The 18,582-nt window shown below is 43.1% G+C and overlaps 1 protein-coding gene across 1 annotated transcript in view; it reads right to left on the bottom strand.

The window, feature by feature from the left end:
* The window catches only part of POLRMT (RNA polymerase mitochondrial), a 57,886-nt gene extending 41,144 nt beyond the window's left edge, over nucleotides 1-16,742 (bottom strand). Inside the window, exons 1-2 of the mRNA XM_075206099.1 lie at nucleotides 16,575-16,742; nucleotides 502-597 (exon numbers count right to left, since the gene is read on the bottom strand). Of these exons, the coding sequence (XP_075062200.1) occupies nucleotides 502-597; nucleotides 16,575-16,674 (196 nt within the window). The 5' untranslated portion in view covers nucleotides 16,675-16,742. The remainder of the gene's footprint in view (nucleotides 1-501; nucleotides 598-16,574) is intronic.
* Between the last annotated feature and the right edge of the window lie 1,840 nt (nucleotides 16,743-18,582).

Below are 18,582 nucleotides of genomic sequence, written 5' to 3'. Positions count from 1 at the left end.
ATTTGGACAGATTGAGGGCAATATCTTCCAAACCTAAAGCAATTCAACTCTGCTCTTTATAGATAATCAATTTCTATCTATTTGGTACATTTACATTCACAGTGTTCACAGAGGAGATTATCTATACATACTTCACTATATAGGCACCTTTAATATATGTCTTTACACACACAATGTTAACCAACAAGTAACAAGTGTTTATTTAAGTCCACTATTCTATCTTTTTTCCCATTTGTGCTTACTGAACCTTAAGAACATTTTTTTTTACTTCATTCAAATTTGTATAGTTGCACTTCAGTGACTGACCCCAACACCAATTTGTTCTTTTTTCTTGTCTACATATAAAAACATACCTATTTGTTATTTATGTAGCTCTTTTCTAGAGTTTGGTATTTTAGGTTTAGTCTTATGGTCCTTTAAACTGTTACACACACCATTTGCATGTTCCCTCTGTTTAATTTTATCTAGAACATTATTATTTTTCAGAAATTCATTACTGACCTTCAAGTAGTTCCAATTTGTAGAAATCACTGGCACTGACCTCATCTTTAGGCTTGACAGAGGATGACCATCTGTGTGTAGTTCTCAACGGACAGCCTATTTGGTTATTAACAAAATGAAAAGTATGATCAGCACTACTGTGCAAGGAACGATGTTTATATACACACTAATATATATATATATATATATTTTTTTTTTATTTTTTTTTTACACATACATACATACATACATACATACATATACACACGTACACATATACACACACACAGTATCTCAGAAACTGCTGAAGTTCTGGGATTTACACTCACAACATTCTCTATAGTTTACAGAGAATGATGTGCAAAACAAGTAAAAACATCCAGCGAGTGGCAGTTCTCTGGGTGGAATGATGTTAATGAGAGAGGTGAGAGGAGAATAGCAAGACTGGTTGGAGCTGACAGGAAGGCGAAAAAACAACGTACATTACAACAGCGGTATGCAGAAGAGCACATCTGAACGCGCAGCATGTATAACCTTTAAGTGGATGGGCTACAGCAGCAGAAGACCACATCGGGTCCCACTCCCGTCAGCTAAGAACAGGAAACTGACACTACAGTGTTCATCAAACCTGGAGCGTTGAAACTTTCAACATTCAGATGGTAGGGTCATAATTTGGCAAATTATGTATCAAGGACATGTTATGACAAGTGAAAGGTCCAATTGGCAAGTGGGGGCATTGTAAAACAAGTGGGTGTCTGAGGGTAAATGGAAACATTTTATGGCAGGTGAAGGAGCTTTTTGATTAGGTATGTGGAGGTAATTTTGGGGTGGTTTATTACTATATTAATGGTAATTTGTGGCCCTTTTGGCTGTTGGAGGGATACCAAGTCCTGGAAGGAGTATCATGTAATGCATAAAAATAGTGTAATACATTTGATAAATGCAATTCAAAATATGAGCGGGAACTTGTACAATTGGGCGAGACTCAATTCAAGTCACGTTTGGAGCCAACATCATTATTACTATCGTAGATTTGTAAGGCGCCACAGTGCTCCACAGCGCCGAGCTTACATTCTAAATGGCAGAGGGCACAGCTGAAACAAGAGGAGCTAATGTAGCTTAGAGTGGAGATTGGGACAGTTGTGAGGGTGCATTAGTGCGAACAGTGTTATCGAGGATAAGGTCACCTCTAAAAAAGAGATGTGGGAAAGTCTGATTGAGCGTGGTAGGGAATTCTATAAATGGGGAGCAGCATGAGAGATGGTTTGTAGGCGGGAGTGAGAGGTGGTTACCAGAGACGAAACAAGGTGAAGGTCAGAAATAGATCTAAGAGGGTAGGAGGGAGAGTATTTTGATATGAGATCTGAGATGTATGCAGTAGTAGTGTTGTTGAGGGCTTTGTAGTTAAGTGAGTAAATTGAATTTGATTCTGGAGGACACAGGGAGCCAGTGTAGGGATTTGCAAAGTGGTGCAGCAGATGTGGAGCAGTGAGAGAGGAAGATCAGTCTCGCAGCAGCATTTAGGATGGATTGAAGTGTGGATATATGGGTGTCAGAAATGCCAGATAGCAGGAGGTTGCGGTAGTCAAGATGGGAGATGATGAGATAGTGGATAAGAGTTTTGGTAGCATGTTGGGTAATAAAAGGCGCATTCTGGCAATGTTTTTAAGGTGGAGTCGATAGGACTGAGAGAGTCTGGATGTGAGGAATAAAGCAGAGTGGAGTCAAGTGTGACACCAAGGCAGCAGGCTTGGAACACTGAGGAAATTGTGGGGTTATTGACAGAGAGGGAGATTAGAGGGCAGGTGGTGACTGGCAGACGGGAAGATAATCAGCTCAGTTTTGGACATATTGAGTTTTAGATAGCATAGAGACATTCATGTGGAGATAGCTGAAAGACAGTTGGTTACACAAGTACAGAAGTCAGGGGAAGAGATATAGATTTGGGCGTCATCAGCGTAGAGGTGGTATTGGAAGGCGAATGAGCAAAATAGTGACCCAAGAGAAGAGTCGTACAATGTAAAGGGCCAAGAACAGAGCCTTGTGGGACCCCAACAGATAGGGGGAGTGGAGGAGAGGATGTGCCAGAGGTAGAAACACTACAGGAGCTGTTCGATAGGTAGGAAGTGAACCAGGAAAGAACTGTGTCACGAAGGCCAATGGAGTGAAGGGTGTGTAAAAAACCCTATGTTTTATGGAATAAGGGAGCATGAAGTCTAGATCACTGTTTCGCAACTCTGGTCCACAAATAAACCTACAGGACACATTTTTCTGTCATTATTAAGAGTAATGAATTCATGATATAGTACTTTAAATCATTTCTATTAAGGTGCTAATAAGTTTGTTTGCAGAGCTCACCATTCAGTACAATTGCCATTGTTTGACTTCTCTTCATATTTTATTTCCTTCTAGAGCTCTACTGTTGTATTTTAATAGAACTATCACTCCGCAATAACATTGTGTATGGGCACAGCCTGATAAATTGGAATATATGTGACATCATTGGTATGAAGTCTAAAGGGATACAGTTAAGTCCAAAAAGAATCAACAATAAGACAAAGGAGGCAAAATAATAGTCAACATCGAGATTGCTCAATGCATGAATAGATGGAAACATAAACTATGTCTAGCATGGTTAGATAGGCTAATTTAAATAAAAACACCATTATGGTGAGAAAAGGGTCTTTCTACTATCACTGGCTGATCGCAAAATAAAGATGAAAAGCTGTAGGTAATTTATTTTCTTTCTTATTAAAATAACAAACCTACAGACCATGTAAAACTGGTGGAGAATCCCTTCAACTATATAAACTAATCAGTATCCATAAACTTGTCACTGGTCTTTCTGGCACCCTGATATTTGCCCTTCAATACATTCAAAATAGTGCTTCATATCTACTTCAGTGTTTACTGGCTTCTTATTACATTTTAACTGAATTGAAAAATATCCTCCTAGTTAGATTCATGTAGGTGTATATACACACACACACACACACACACACACACACACACACACACACACACACACACACACAAAGGCAGAGCACTGAAAGGAAGCAAGGTATGAAGGATAAGGCATTGAAGTGAATGTGCACTTATAGGTTAGTTTCATAACAGGAAAAACATTTGAGCATAAGGGTACGTAACACAATGTAAAGATAAATAAAGTAAAATATAGTAAAACAATATAATGAAATATTTTTTTTTAACTTCAACAATTTTATTGAAACATTTATCAAACAATGGCGATACAGAAAAAAAGACAACAAAAAAACAAGGGGTGAGGGAGAAATAGACGCACAAAAAAGATATAACAAATTAAATTAAACTAAACAAGAGGGGAAAAAAACAATTTCAGATATGAAATACAACCAGATATTTGCAACAACTTCAGAATAGATAAAAGCTTATAAAAGTGTTTTGTTTTTTAAAAAAAATAAAGTTAAATTTAGAATATTCAAAATTCATATGCCATGAACAGCAGGACAAATTATATGCAGTGTCACAAACAGCTCTCACCTGAGCCTGCTTCATGTGTATGTGACAAGAGGTTAATCACAAGACCAACTAGTCTGTCTAAAAATAATTAAAAAATTGCTCAAATTTACACTTCACACTCATTACAATTGGCCAAATTGACACAACTAAGAGTTATTTTCAAAGCAAGCATTTGTGGGAGCTCTTAGGTTCTCCGTACACTTATATTTTACCACAATTAAACTTTAAATCAGAGTTATCATTAATCATATAATACCCTGTATTTCAGTTACATAGTGCTATACTGGACCAAGCTAATTTAGCACATGAATTTGTTTAGAGCACATAGACTGAACATTATTAAATGGAGTTTAACATGGGACAATCACAATGCTTACAATATATAATAATGAAATGAGACATACAGAGATATAAAATGATACAAATGAGATTCTTAAAATAAAAAGGGAGAAGTTTGCAGAATCAAAAAAGCAACACACATAGCTTTAGGACTGCACCAGGGCAAGTGGAAAAAGTGCACAACTACTCCATAGAAGAGGGAACCCCAGGAATTGAACAATTTCTGATCCCATTCACTGACTGTTTACATGCTGTTCCAGCCCCAGCCCTCCTTTCCTGTGACATAACTAAAAGAGGGCTGTGTGTATGCTTTTGAGGTTTTATGACTTCCCTACACACACACCACCACCACCCCCCCCCCCCCTCCCTCAGTGGGGAATTCTTACAAATAAAATATTCCTCAGCTTGTACATCATATAAATATGATTTTACTTCCAATCAACCAGTCACAAGTTTACACCCAGATACATATTAAATATGAAAATATTAAGTATAGTATTGGGACAATATTGTATTACAGTAAGTTCTCTAAGATGTTCAAATTTAAGTTGGTCTTGTGCATAATTCCACTGAGGATAAATACACAAACTTTGAAGCCATTATGAATTATGAACAATATTTCTCTGATGCATAACATTTCTTAAATGACACACTGGACCCTATAGCTGGTGTCCCTTTTGCAATTCCAAATGGATTTTACATCTGTAGCTCCCCCTGGGGAGTTGGGCTACACACATTCTCAAGCAGTCTGTGAAAGAGCAATCCCATCTAGCTAAGTGTGTGAATCCATATGTTACAGGACACTGGCCATAGCAGGGTGCTAGAGGGCAGTTGGTCAAGCAAGATTGTCAACCTAGCTAAATTAACCCGTTATCTGCCCTCAGTGAGTTACAGAAATTCATCTTTTAAATTTGAACCCCTGATTGGGTCATAACCATGACTTCTAGTGTTCAAATGCAAGTAACAGAAGCAATTTGCAGAGTAGTCTCCAGTGCCACGCAGCCAGAGAGGAGGTTCTTCTTCTTCTTCATGCACATAGACTAGCTCCTGATACTTCCCATTCTACATTAGCAGTGTGTGAAGTTAGAATGCCTATCACCTATTCCTTTGAGATGTCAGCAGCACACAGATCTGTGGTGGCGGTAACTTCCCATTGCTTTATTCTTTGAAAAGTAGTAAGAGTCCTATTGAATGAAGAATAAGTAGATTCCAGTCCTTTATTACAGTTATGAACTTAGTTACCAAGGAAATGGTGTCTTAGACTAATAATAAAATAATGGTTTTTGGGTTTTGTTTTTCTTTTGTACATGAAAAAAAAAAAAATCATTATTTGAAAATATTTAAATGGAGGAAGAAGAATATGCGACTATGGCGCTGCAATGTCGGGGGAATGTGCTGGCTGGGCAGCAAATATTTAGTATATGGGATAGTTTTTTGTATAACTAAAGAGGCTAAAGGATTGAGGAAAGTAACTGGTTACTTGAGCAGAAACATATAGCTAATGCTTACTAATGAAATTGCATATGGATAGTATCCCTGTGTTATTTAGTTGTGATGAAAAGATCTTAGTTCAAAGTTCAGACCTTTCCGTGTTAAGAAAATCATTCATAGATCTACATACTTTCTTCATTCAAAATATTTGTAGTAAAGTTCCCCCTCTCAAATGTTGCTTAAATTCCATAAATAAAAGAATGGGGGGGGGGGTCTTTGGTTATGTTACATTTTAGAATGCTGACCCTTTCTTTGTGTGCCTTTTATGTTCAGAAATTCTGATTTTTAAATGTCCTTGTTGTTGTAGCACATGGACATTGCATAGGTCGCAATACAGACAGACCACTCCTTCTGTATCACTGCTTACCCTGTCTTTTAGATTAAATATTTGTTTTGTCACATTTGAGGTGAGCACAACATATTTCTTTTGTAGCCAGGTCCGTTTACTCTTTCTGTGTGGGCTGAAACTAATAACTAGTTCCATTTTTATGTTGTGTAGATGGAGTTTAGGGATTTCAGTAACATATCTTAAAGGCTTCCATCCTTCAGAGGGATGTGCCAATGTTGCTTAGAATTTTTTTTGAACATGGTAGATGATTTGTTATATCTACTAATAAATCTAATCTCTTTACTAAATGTCAGTCTTTGCTCTTGTAGTGTACCTCAGTCCATATCAAGGACTTTTCTAAACGCCCCAGTAATGGTTCCGATTTTAAATTTTCAATTACTGAAAATGAACTCATGAACATTCCTTGTTCTAAGTATGAGTTTTATTCAAACACTTTGAACTAACCCCTAAATATATTTTTTTTTAAGCAATTGTGAGCGATGACTGCTACTTCTGATCTAAAAGTATTATAGAAGACTAGTCTATGAAAATTGCAGGTATTGATCTTACACCCTTCAATGTAAATGTCCAAATTCAGAAAGGTGATTTCTACAGATGTAGTTACATTTTTTTTGTGTGTGAAGCACATCGTAAATACACCTTCACCAGAGTATTCAGTTTTGCCAGATGATCTCATACTCCCATTTGGACACAAATAAATTGAGTAGCTAGGCACAAATATCGGCCCTATGGCCTTTACTTGTGTATGATTATAACAGTATCTTTCAAACTAGAACAATTTGTGGAGTAAAACGAGTTCAACACTGTAAATCATGAATTTGTCTCTCCTTAAAGGGAGCTTTTGTTTTCAAAGTGTGTTCAAATGCATGCAGCCTGCTATGTGAGGTTCAGGTGTAAATAAGACTTTGAAATGATATCACATATTCCTTCTTCCAATCAACCGCATTTAGGATTTTTGACACTTGGGTAGAGACTTTGAGGTGATTCCTATGTTCCATTAGAGTTGGCTGCAGAAAACAATTAATATACTCCAAGGGGTATATTTAATAAACTGTGGGTTTGAAAGAGTGGAGAGGTTGCCTTTAGCAACCAGATTCTAACTATCATTTATTTAGTACATGCTAAAAAAATGACAGTTTAGTAAATATACTCCCAAGAGTTTAGATGTAAGTGAATTGATGCCCTAAAACAAGCCACAGGTTGGACAGGACAGCCAACCTGTGGCTGTAAACTTTTGTGGATCTTGGATAAATAATAAAAGACGTATCCTTCAATTTTTCCCAATGTAGTCATACTCTTTATTCCACGTTTGAAATGATGCCTTTGTTCAGGTGTTCAGTGAAATAATTCTTGTATCTTAACGTTTGGTATGAGTGAACCTATTGGAATGTGGAGGAGTCTTCTGGTTTCTTTCATACAGTCCTTGTGTTTAAGATCTCAACGCCACCTCCCTTGTCTGCTGACTTGATGACTAAATCTTTGTCCTTGAGGTTACTCTGGGCTTCTTGTTGATTGAATTGGGATTCAAACTTGGGGCAGCACGGTGGCTAAGTGTTTAGCACTTCTGCATCACAGCACTGGGATAATGATTTCAATTCCCAACCATGGCCTTATTTGTTTGGAGTTTGTATGTTCTCCCCTTGTTTGCGTGGGTTTCCTTCGGGTGCTCCGGTTTCCTCTCACACTCCTAAAACATACTTGTAGGTTAATTGGCTGCTAGCAAATTGACCCTAGTCTCTCTGTCTGTCTGTGTGTATGTTAGGGAATTTATACTGTAAGCTCCAATGGGGCAGGGACTGATGTGAATGAGTTCTCTGCACAGCGCTGCAGAATTAGTGGCGCTACATGAATAGATGATGATTCAAACTTATTCAATTTACTGTAAGAAAAAATCTGAACACCTTATTTAAGAAGGAATTAATTGCTGTGTTTTGGTGTTATATGTCAATGTGATTTCCAGTGTTCTGTTTAGAAGGCAGCCAAACCTCCCAAAAAAAAATCAAAAAAATCTTCCCTTGTTCTATTTAGTTTTTGCATGACTACATCTGTCTTGTATATTATCTCTTTGGATTTGCTGTTCTGCATAATGAGACTAAGGACTAAGGTAGTTCTTTATATTTCTTTATCTTGTGCCATCAGACCTTCTCTGTAGAATTTCCCTGACATAGTATTATGGTCTTGTTTATTGTTGTGGCATTGTTAAGTTTTTCTTATTAAACGGCATGTAACTTCACAAAACTCTCTGTGTGTGGAGTATTCATAATCAATGGAAGTTTAGGGCAGGATATACTTTTATTATAATGTGTTTTTTTTCTATTAGAAGGATGTGACCATAATTGCTCTCTCTTGCCCTAGTTCCATAACTGTTTGTTTGTTTCTTACGGCTAATTCATATTAGGATGATTAGGTATTTACATATCGAGACTCATTGCTTGACTTCTTGCCTCACATTCATCCTCGTACAAATTGTATGATCATCTTCATCTGTTTGGAATTTTTCTAGTTTTCTTTTCATAATTACATTTTCCAATCAGTCCAGTTTGTTTTTGATTATGTCTGTCACGAGCCGCGGCGGTACTCACAGCCGCCGCGGCTCGCTTCTCATGCGCCCCAGCCGTCACCTTGACGACCGGGACGTCATTTCCTCCTCCTGTCCGGCCGTCACCAGGGCAACGGCCGGACACTAGTTCACTAGCGCTGCGTCCCGGCGGTGCTGGTAGCCGGGCGCATGCGCATAGCAGTCAGTCTATGAGGCTGATTAACAGGCATTGGCCTGCAACTGTGTAGGTTAGGGACAAGCCCTGATTGGCCCTGCTGGATTCTTGTAATTACTCTGCAGGAGTGTGTTCAACTGCTGATTGGTCTGTATCTGTATTTAAGGCAATGAGGTCTGCTGCCTCATTGCCGGTTATAGCTTCTGTGCTCCAGTCTGCTGACCTGCTTGTTCCTACTCTAGTCTTCTGAGACCACTTCTGATTTACCGTGTATGACCTTTGGCTTTGAACTGACTCCGCTTGTGTATCCTGTGACCCTGATCCCTGGCCTGTTTACCGTTTCTGCTATCCGCCTGTGACCCCCGACTTCAGCTTGTTTACCGATACCGCTGTCTGCTGCCGGCCCTTGACCTCTGCGTGGAACCGACTTCGCTTGCCTGGTTCTCCCCAGCCGGTACACACTTCACGACCCTCTGTCAGTCTGCAGCCCAGTCTGTCCCCACTATCAGGGGCTCCAGTGAACACCTGACTGGCAGAGTAGATTCCGGGTTGTGTTGTGGGGGGGGATGGAATCTTGGTCCTAATTCACTCTATTTCTCTACTAGAGAAATAGAGTGAATTTCTTACGCTCTGACTGTAAGAAAGAGCAATTGATGCTACACCATTTTTATTTCCCTTATGCAAAAGGTTTCCTGCAGATACCAAATAAAGAACATTGAAGAAAAAAAAAAACTATCACTGTCAACCACAGACGCTGAACACCACATACAATTTATCATCCTAAGAAAAATATTTTTTTAGTATATGATGTGGCACAACAAAAGGTTCCCTGATGACATTTTAAATGTACAAGCAGTTTTAGCTTTTACAGGCCTTCTTTGCTTACTATGCTGCCAAACATGTGGTAGTATTTCTGAAATGTTTTTCCTGTTACGAAACATACATACACTTTAAGATGTTAACCTTCACCCCATGTGCCAGCTTAATCACTTCATATTTGTAGCAATTGTGATACATGCCGGATCACCGCATTTTGTGATGTCATGAGCACACTCCTTTGCAAATACATTAAGATTTCTGCTGAAGGACATAGATCTGCAGTCCCAGATAGAAGCTTTTGTGGCTCACCAGCCGATGGCAGAAGTTGGGACAATCCTTGCCAAATACTAAATTGTGCATCTGTATACCAACCCCACCCATCTGCATACCATACCCTAATTGACATGATTTACTTAAGGCAGAAGTGCACGTGAGTTAATCCATTTTCCTGGGTTGAGTACCGCCGCGGCTCGCTCCTAGTGCCCTCTAGCATCCCGGGCGTCACCTTGACGACCAGGACGTCAGTTCCGGATCCTGCCCGACCGTTGTCAAGACAACGGTCGGACACTTCCTGTTCAGCGTTGCATCCCGGCAATGTAGGAAGCCAGGCGCGCACGCGCAGTATGGTGTAATTGTTAGTTTCAGCCTGTGGGCTAATTGTCATTATAACTGCCTGTGTGTGATTTCAGGACTAAGCCCTGATTGGTTACTCTTAGTATTTAAGGCAGGGCTTAGCCTCCCTGCCGGTTATAGCGTGTTTGACCAAGTCTGCTGACCTGCTCCTGTTTCCTTGCCCTGTTCTGTGGATACTCTGATTGACCTCCCGTGTATGACCCCCTGCTTGGATTATTTTGACTCTGCCTGTTTTGCTCGTGACCCTGACACTTCTTGCCTGTACCTTAGACTACCGTGTGTGTGACCCCGACCTCTGACGTGTTTATCGTTTACCCTGCTTGCCTGTGACCCTTGACCTTGGCTATCGTTGTGACTACCCGTTGCCTTCTACCAGTCTCCTGGCCGCCGCTGTGGTCCTTTATTACCAACCCACACTACACTTGGAGCTAAGTACCGGTGAGCGCGTCAAGCTCTAAGGGAAAGGCGGCTGCTATAGGCGAAGATTATTATTATCATTGTTTATTTGTAAGTCACCACATGGTTTCTGCAGCGCCGTACACAGTACAAACAGTAGACCATACAGGGTAAAACAGTACAGAACATTAAACATAAAATACCAATACTTCAGAAATTCCGGGCAGGCAAATACAGTAGATACGGAGCGGAAGAACAGGTATGGAGACAGGAGGAAAGAGGGCCCTGCTCATACGAGCTGACATCCTAAGGGAGGGTGAACAAAATCAGGCACAGAAGGGAGCCAGTGAAGCAAAGGAGAGAGAAAAAAAAAAAATGGAGCCAGGGGAGAAACAGAAGAGATGAGAGGTTAAGTGGATGGTTGGTAGGCCTTAAGGAACAGGTGAGTTTTAAGTGCCCGTTTGAATGAGCACAGGTTGGGTGAGAGACGGATGGAGCGAGGGAGGTCAATCCAGTGAAGGGGGGCAGCGCGGGAGAAGTCTTGTATTCTAGAGTGAGAAGAGGTGATCAGAGCGGAGGAGAGTCGGTGATCATTGGCTGAGCGCAGGGAGTGGGCAGGAGTGTGAATGGAGAGGAGGTTAGAGATATAAGGGGCAGTAGACTGGGAGAGAGCCTTGTAAGTGGTGGTAAGGAGTTTGAAAAGGATTCTATAGGGGAAGGGGAGCCAGTGTAAGGCAAGACAGAGAGGGGAGGCAGAGGAGGAGCGGCGTGAGAGGAAGATGAGTCTCGCAGCCGCATTAGAGCGGAGGGGGGGCGAGGTGGGAGCAGGGGAGGCCAGTAAGGAGGAGGTTGCAGTAGTCGAGGCGGGAGATGATGAGAGCATGGATGATAGTTTTGGTGGCATCTTGAGAGAGGAAGGGACGGATGCGGGCAATGTTACGGAGTTGGAAGCGACAGGCTTGGGCGAGGGATTGGATGTGGGGGGCAAAAGAGAGAGAGGAGTCAAGAGTGACTCCCAAGCAGCGGAGTTGGGTGACAGAGGAGATAGTGGAGTTGTTAACAACAATGGAGAGGTCATGGTGGGAAGGGAATCTGGGTGGGGAAAGACAATGAGTTCAGTTTTGGAGATGTTAATTTTAAGAAAGCATGAGGACATCCAGGAGGAGATGACTGAGAGGCAGTCCGTTACACGAGACAGGAGGGAGAAGGAAAGATTAGGAGAAGAGATGTAGAGTTGAATATCATCAGCATATAGGTGATACTGAAGACCGAACGAGGAGATGAGAGCCCCAAGGGAGGGAGTATAAAGTGAAAAGAGTTAAGGGCCAAGAACAGAGCCCTGAGGGACTCCTACAGGGAGAGGGGAGGGGGTGGAGGAAGAACCAGACGTGGATACAGAGAAGGAGCGGTTTGCAAGATATGAGGTGAACCAGGCATGGACAGAACCAGAGAGGCAGAGAGAGAGAAGAGTTTGCAGTAGGAGGAGGTGGTCCACGGTGTCGAAGGCCGCGGAGAGGTCAAGGAGGATAAGTATAGAGAAGTGACCCTTGGATTTGGCTGATAGGAGATCATTAAAGACTTTAGCCAGGGCTGTTTCGGTGGAGTGGAGGGGGCGGTAGCCGGATTGGACAGGGTCAAGTAGGGAGTTGTCAGAGAGGTGTCTGGTGAGGCGGCTGCAGACAATCCGCTCGAGTAATTTGGAGGCATATGGGAGAAGAGAGATAGGGCTGTAGTTTGCAAGAGAGGTGGGGTCAAGATTGGGTTTCTTGAGGATAGGGGAGATAAGAGCGTGTTTGAATGAGGATGGGACAACACCAGAGGAGAGTGATAGGTTGAAGAGGTGTGCGAGGTAAGAGCAGGCAGTAGGAGAGCGAGAGAGCGAAGGAGGTGGGAGGGGATGGGATCAAGAGGACAGGTAGAGGGTGGAGAGGAAAGAATAAGGGAGCAAACTTCTTCACCTGATGTAGGGATGAAGGAGCACCACAGCCGGTTGATAGCGGGAGGTGAAGCGGTGAGGGTGGCGGGAGAGGGATGGGAGGAGATGTTCTGTCTGATGGCTTTGATTTTGGAAGAGAAAAAGGAGGCGAAGTCAGAAGCAGAGAGGGAAGGCGGGACAGTGGGAGGGAGTTGAATGTGGCAAAGAGGCGGCGGGGATTGGAGGACTGAGAAGAGATAAGGGACTTAAAGAAGGTTTGTTTAGCTAGGGACATGGCAGAGCAGAAAGAGGAGAGGATGAATTTGAAGTGAAGGAAGTCAGCCAGGGAACGAGATTTCCTCCAGAGGCGTTCGGCTGTGCGAGAGCACTTTTGGAGGGAGCGGGTGAGTTTGGAGTGCCAGGGTTGGGGAATAAGGCGACGACGGCGGATAGAAGAGGCCGGGGCAACGGTGTCCAGGGCAGTAGTGAGGGATTGGTTGTAGAGAGAGGACGCCTGGTCAGGGCAGGCCAGAGAGGGGAGGGGTGATAGGAGAGTTTCAAGAGAGGAGAAGGAGATGGGGTCAATGGCATCAAGGTTGCGCCTGGTGAGGGTGGCTTTAGGCAGGGTGGGAGCAGGGGAGGAGGACAGAGTGAAGGAGAGGAGATGGTGGTCGGAGAGTGGGAAGGGAGAGTTGGAGAAGTCAGAGAGATCACAGAGGTGAGAGAAGACAAGGTCGAGGTAGTGACCAAGACAGTGGGTGGGGGAGGAGGTCCACTGAGTGAGGCCAAGGGAGGAGGAAAGGGTGAGAAGTTTGATGGTGGCAGGGTCAGAACAGTTGTCAATAGGGATGTTGAAGTCGCCCAGTATAATGGAGGGCAGGTCAGAGGAAAGGTAGTGGGGGAGTCAGGCGGCGAAGCTGTCAAGAAAAAGAGAGGTAGGGCCAAAAAGAACTAGGTGGGTCTAGCGATCAGGTGGGCCAGAGCACCGGTGAGCCAAAAAGGATTAGGTGGGTCAGAGTACAGGTGGGCCAGAAGGATCAGGAGGATCCAGAGTACAGGTAGGCCAAGGGGCCTTAGGTTTGGGAAAGGTAGTGGCAGCGTGAGTGTCTGTGTGTACACTCATATGAAACCAGGGAGGGTGTGAGAGGGCTAATGGTGGGGCAATGAGCAGAGGCCCAGCGGGAGAATGAGAGGAGACCCTGCAGAGGCTGACTAACTACCGACTAACCAGCGGAGAGAAGGCAGCATGGTGGCATCAGATCTGCAGCTGGAGATGGCCTCAGGGCAGGAGCAGAGCAGTGAGGAGAGCGGCTTCCATGGGGCGGCAGGAGACGGCGTCTGGAGGAGCAGGCCACCGGCAGTGAGGGATGGCAGCATGGAGGCTGGGGACGCAGGAGACATCATCTGGAGCAGGAGGACACGCGCGGTGAGCGATGGAGGCTGGAGACAGCATGGAGACCAGAGACGGCGTCAGGACTGTAGCAGCGGAAGACAGCAGGCCGGAGCAGTGGGACCAGAGCAACAGACGGAGGAGGAACAGCAGGACCACAGGCAGATCGGAGAGGAGACCAGACGCGGCAGCGTGGAGGTTAGAGACAGCATCAGGACCTGAGTCGGAGCAGCACGTGGGAGCAGCAGCGTGTATGATGACGTCTACAGGAAAGAAAAGAGCAGCGGACGGCATCAGGGTCAGCAGAGCGGGAACGGAGGCGGCACAACAGCAGGTAAGATTCCCCAGGATTAGGCCACGTGTAGAGACAGATGAGGTCGAGGTGGAAGTAGTAGTCCGGGTGGTTCCGTGCGTTTAGCAGCGGAAGGTAAGGCCCAAGCCACGGGATAGAGTGGAGGTGGCGGCCGGGGAGCGGCCACCCGAGAGGAAGGTAGCAAACATCCTGGGCAGGTAGCAGTAGGCTGCAACGGGCACTAGGAAGTCATCTCCGGTGGAGTGAAACTGCGAGCCCAGAGAAGGATTCAGCTGGGCTACAGCGGAGAGCAGGCAGGACACGTCTGTCCTGTTCAGAGTTCAGGATCCGATCTCCGTCATCTAGTTCTGTGGGTTGGTGATCAGGCCAGCAGCCTAACAGTTAGTAATTATCCCACCTGTTTCTACAGACAGAAATCCTGAAGACATGACCTGATGATAAGCTGTTGAGGACTAAGTTTGAGCACCTCTGCTTTAAGGCACAGAATGAGCACAAATCAATCAGTATGTGGTGAGAAAAGCTGAAATGTTTAACTGAATAAAGAGGGTGGTCTTACAGTAGTAGGAGGTTGGATTTGGCATGACATTTGTACTGTTCTCACACTGCACCTTTTCAGATTTAATCACTGAATGGTTTAATCACAGGCTTTTCAGGGATTATTTCCAAACACCGGGATTTGGGAAAGCACTGTAATATGAGCTCAACAGACAAGTAAGTGCACTTCTGCACAAAAAGAAGTAAAGTGGGTGCGCAAATAGTGTAGCCCATAAATGTCCCTTTCTACCTGCTACCAAATACAAAACATGATGAAATTTAACTTTTAAAAAAAATATTAAAATGTAAGTGAAATGTAATTCACTCTAACCTAACACCAATCTATCACTTACAGGTAGTCTATCTCTTTGCATCTATTCATTACATGCCCTATACATAATGCTCACTAAAACTAATCTAAACGGTGCATAATCAGACATCTTATCACAATAGATTGCAAGCCCTTGGTAGGTTTGTCCACTGAAGTGTGTTTTGATTTTGTGCTGTAACACTCATAGTATATATATATATATATATATATATATATATATATATATATATATATATAGTGTTTTAGATCAATCATTTGCACTTACATTTTGGTGGTATTTTAGCACACCATAAAAATCTTACAAGGTGTTTACACCTTCAGAAGTCTTTCTAGCTTTAATTTATTGGCTTGTACATGCAATCCTTTAAGTATATAATGCATAACTGTGTGATATTTAGGTGCAACAAAAATATAGTCTGGGATACAGACATGGCTGAAAAGTAATGAAGGAAACTAAAGCGATAGATTAATCTACAGTGCTCCCACTTTGTTATGCCTCACTCACTTAACACAGGTGTACTCTGCACAAAAGTATAATATATTGTATTTGTTCCATGAGAGGCCACCTTTTATCACCACCTTTTCTATCAAAGCCAGCTTTGTCCTGTGTTTTAAGATGGTAATATTAAGAGGGAGTACTTTACATGAAGTTGTAGTGGTAAATGTTCAAGCCAATACATTAAAGCTATCTGAATGTAGACAACAGGAATCATATACGTCAGGCTTTCTATCCACTGGCATTCGATTTTCGTTGAAAAAGGCAAGTATAAATATAAATGCCAATGAAACGGTTATGTCAAATGCACACATTGACTAGTTTTTACATGCCTTTGGGAGATCATTAAAGGTCACTACATTGATACTAATGCTTTTAACTTGATTTAATTGCATTGAATGGAGAAAGAGTTTGGAAAAAATCGGAGCACATCCAAGCGCAAGTAAAAATAAACGCGAGTACACCAACATTGGAAACAATGATTCCCAATATCAGACTCATTGATATGCATTGTACCAGTGTTCAGTGTTAACAAGGCTAATAAAAACACATGTATTTTAAAGCCAGTTGCTAAGAGGCATTATTGAGGAAGGAGTCTATGCTGCACATTTATTTTAAATTGATTCAAAACAATGAAAATAAAGCCACACAGCAAGATACACTTCTTCTGATGCATATCCTGCAGAGCATTTTTAAAGGAGTATGAGTAGGACTGGCACAGTGGCTATGTCTGGGACACTTTAACAATTTTCTGAGGATATGAGGAGTTACACGCTGTAACACTTTCCATTGTTATGATTAAAAGTCATCCAGGTGACAGGAAAGGAAGGGTCAGAAGTTAGGCGCCCAGGTGTTTCTATGGGAAATAACACTGACCTTTGTCAAGGAGTCGTCTGCAGCTTAAACACAGTCCGGTACCAGGGACTGCATTCTCCCGAAGAAACCGGTAAAGGAGACTCAGTCGTAGGACCGACATGCCAGTACCCCGTGCTCTTCTATGCCGCCGCCATAACTATCCGGAACACTGGGGTCAGGAGCCGAACTGCATCACGGGAAATGTAGTTCCAGCGTATGCTGCGCCGCACTGGCAGACTGCAATATGGACTACAAGAGCCATAGTGAGCGGGGGGCTGACAAAAAAAACTTAGATTTATCAGCAAAACACTTTTGTTGACAACTACTGAAGTCTTCTGATTGATATAACGCCTGATTAATCATTGCGTTTGAAATGGATCAGTAGTGCATGATGTGATATATAACTGCAATGCAATATATAGATACTTAGTGGGTACTTCACATGAAATGAAACTTGCTTTGTTAAATCCTTTATACAACTTAGAAATGTAACGCCCCCTAGTGGCGTGTTAGTAAAACCCTGCAGCTCAGTGAATAGAGGAGGGGTCACCTAGAGGGTAAGATAGAAGTTTCTGAAAAGTTACATAAACTGGTTACCATGGTGATAACCCAGCCCAGCCTGTGAGACTAAGTGAGAGGAAGGAGGGGCTGTCATTTAGGGGGGATAGGAACTGAGAAGGGAGACACAAGAGGAGAGTTGTAGCTGGGGACCTGGGGTGGAAGCTCCCAGGCTCCCCCAGCATTGCCTGGAAGTCTGAGCATGGTGACTGAGCCAGGGCAAGGAATGTGTGCACTGGATGAGGGGGAGAACTCCATGCCACTATAGAGAACCCAAGAGAGAGGGGGACACTTTGCATGGAAGAGGCCCTGGAGTGAGGGCTGCTACAAGAGGCCTGGTAGCTGTAGTGTCAGATCCTGAGGCTGAGAGTACACAGAGTGACGTGTCAGAGCACAGGAGACATCATCCCCGCAGAGGAGGGATGAGCTGCAGTTGAGAGGTACACAGAGTGTGTCAGAGCTGCATGGAGGAGAGGCTGCCTGCCTATTAGCATCCATGCATGTGCCCCTGCAGAAAGGGTATCTGCAGTGAGTATGGAGTGTAAGAGAGACCAATGATTTATGTTACATAACATCTGGATAACATTAAGAACTGTGCAGGAGGAGTGATAAGATATTTGCAACCATATTCGTATTGCTCATTAAGAACTGTGCTGGAGAGAGTAAGGAGATGTATATATTCTGCAACCATTATGATTATCGTGCTGGAGGAAGAGTGTAAATAAAAGTTCAGTTTGTTATAGAGATGGTCTGGCGCCCAAATTATTGTGACTTTTACACTGCATCACAAAGTGACATTACCTGTGTCCCACTAACTATAGAGAAACACCTGCATGTGCAGGGACCCCCTGATCATTTACACCCATGCCCATCAGCTAGCCAGGGCTTGAGAAGGAGGTGCACTGTGTACCCTTTGCACCTCATACTACACACAGTGACAGGGGGTTACAGAAATATGAAAATATATATATAAATATATATATATTTTTAAAATACACCATATTTGCCAACTCTCCCGGAATGTCCGGGAGACTCCCGAAATTCGGGTTGGTCTCCCGGGCAAGCAGGCAAATATCCCAGATATGGCATTTTGCTCCTCAAAATGACGTGATTCGATGTGAATCACGTCATTTTGGCTTCGCCGTTTTTGTCGCGGGAGGCAGAGCCAAAATGCAGTGAATTGCCGCATCCCACCCTCCAACTACGCCCCCCTGCCTGGGATCTCCTGGAATTAACTTACCAAAGGTTGGTAAGTATGAAATACACCCCTCCCCCCATCCATTGATAAATTGAGCTACTAAAGTGTAAAATGTGAAGTCAAAGGGTCTATTGTGTGGTTATACGGTAGCTCTGCACATCCCAGTGTTAGAAGATAGCAGTGTCACCTGTGTCCACTTCAAACACCTCATGGGGTGAGCTATATCCTGGCCTAGGATGGAGTTTTGACAACTGAATAGACTTATGAATCGCT

Source organism: Mixophyes fleayi, chromosome 1 (assembly GCF_038048845.1).
Source record: "Mixophyes fleayi isolate aMixFle1 chromosome 1, aMixFle1.hap1, whole genome shotgun sequence".
Lineage (NCBI taxonomy): Eukaryota > Metazoa > Chordata > Amphibia > Anura > Limnodynastidae > Mixophyes > Mixophyes fleayi.
This window is presented reverse-complemented; position numbering and strand designations above follow the sequence as displayed.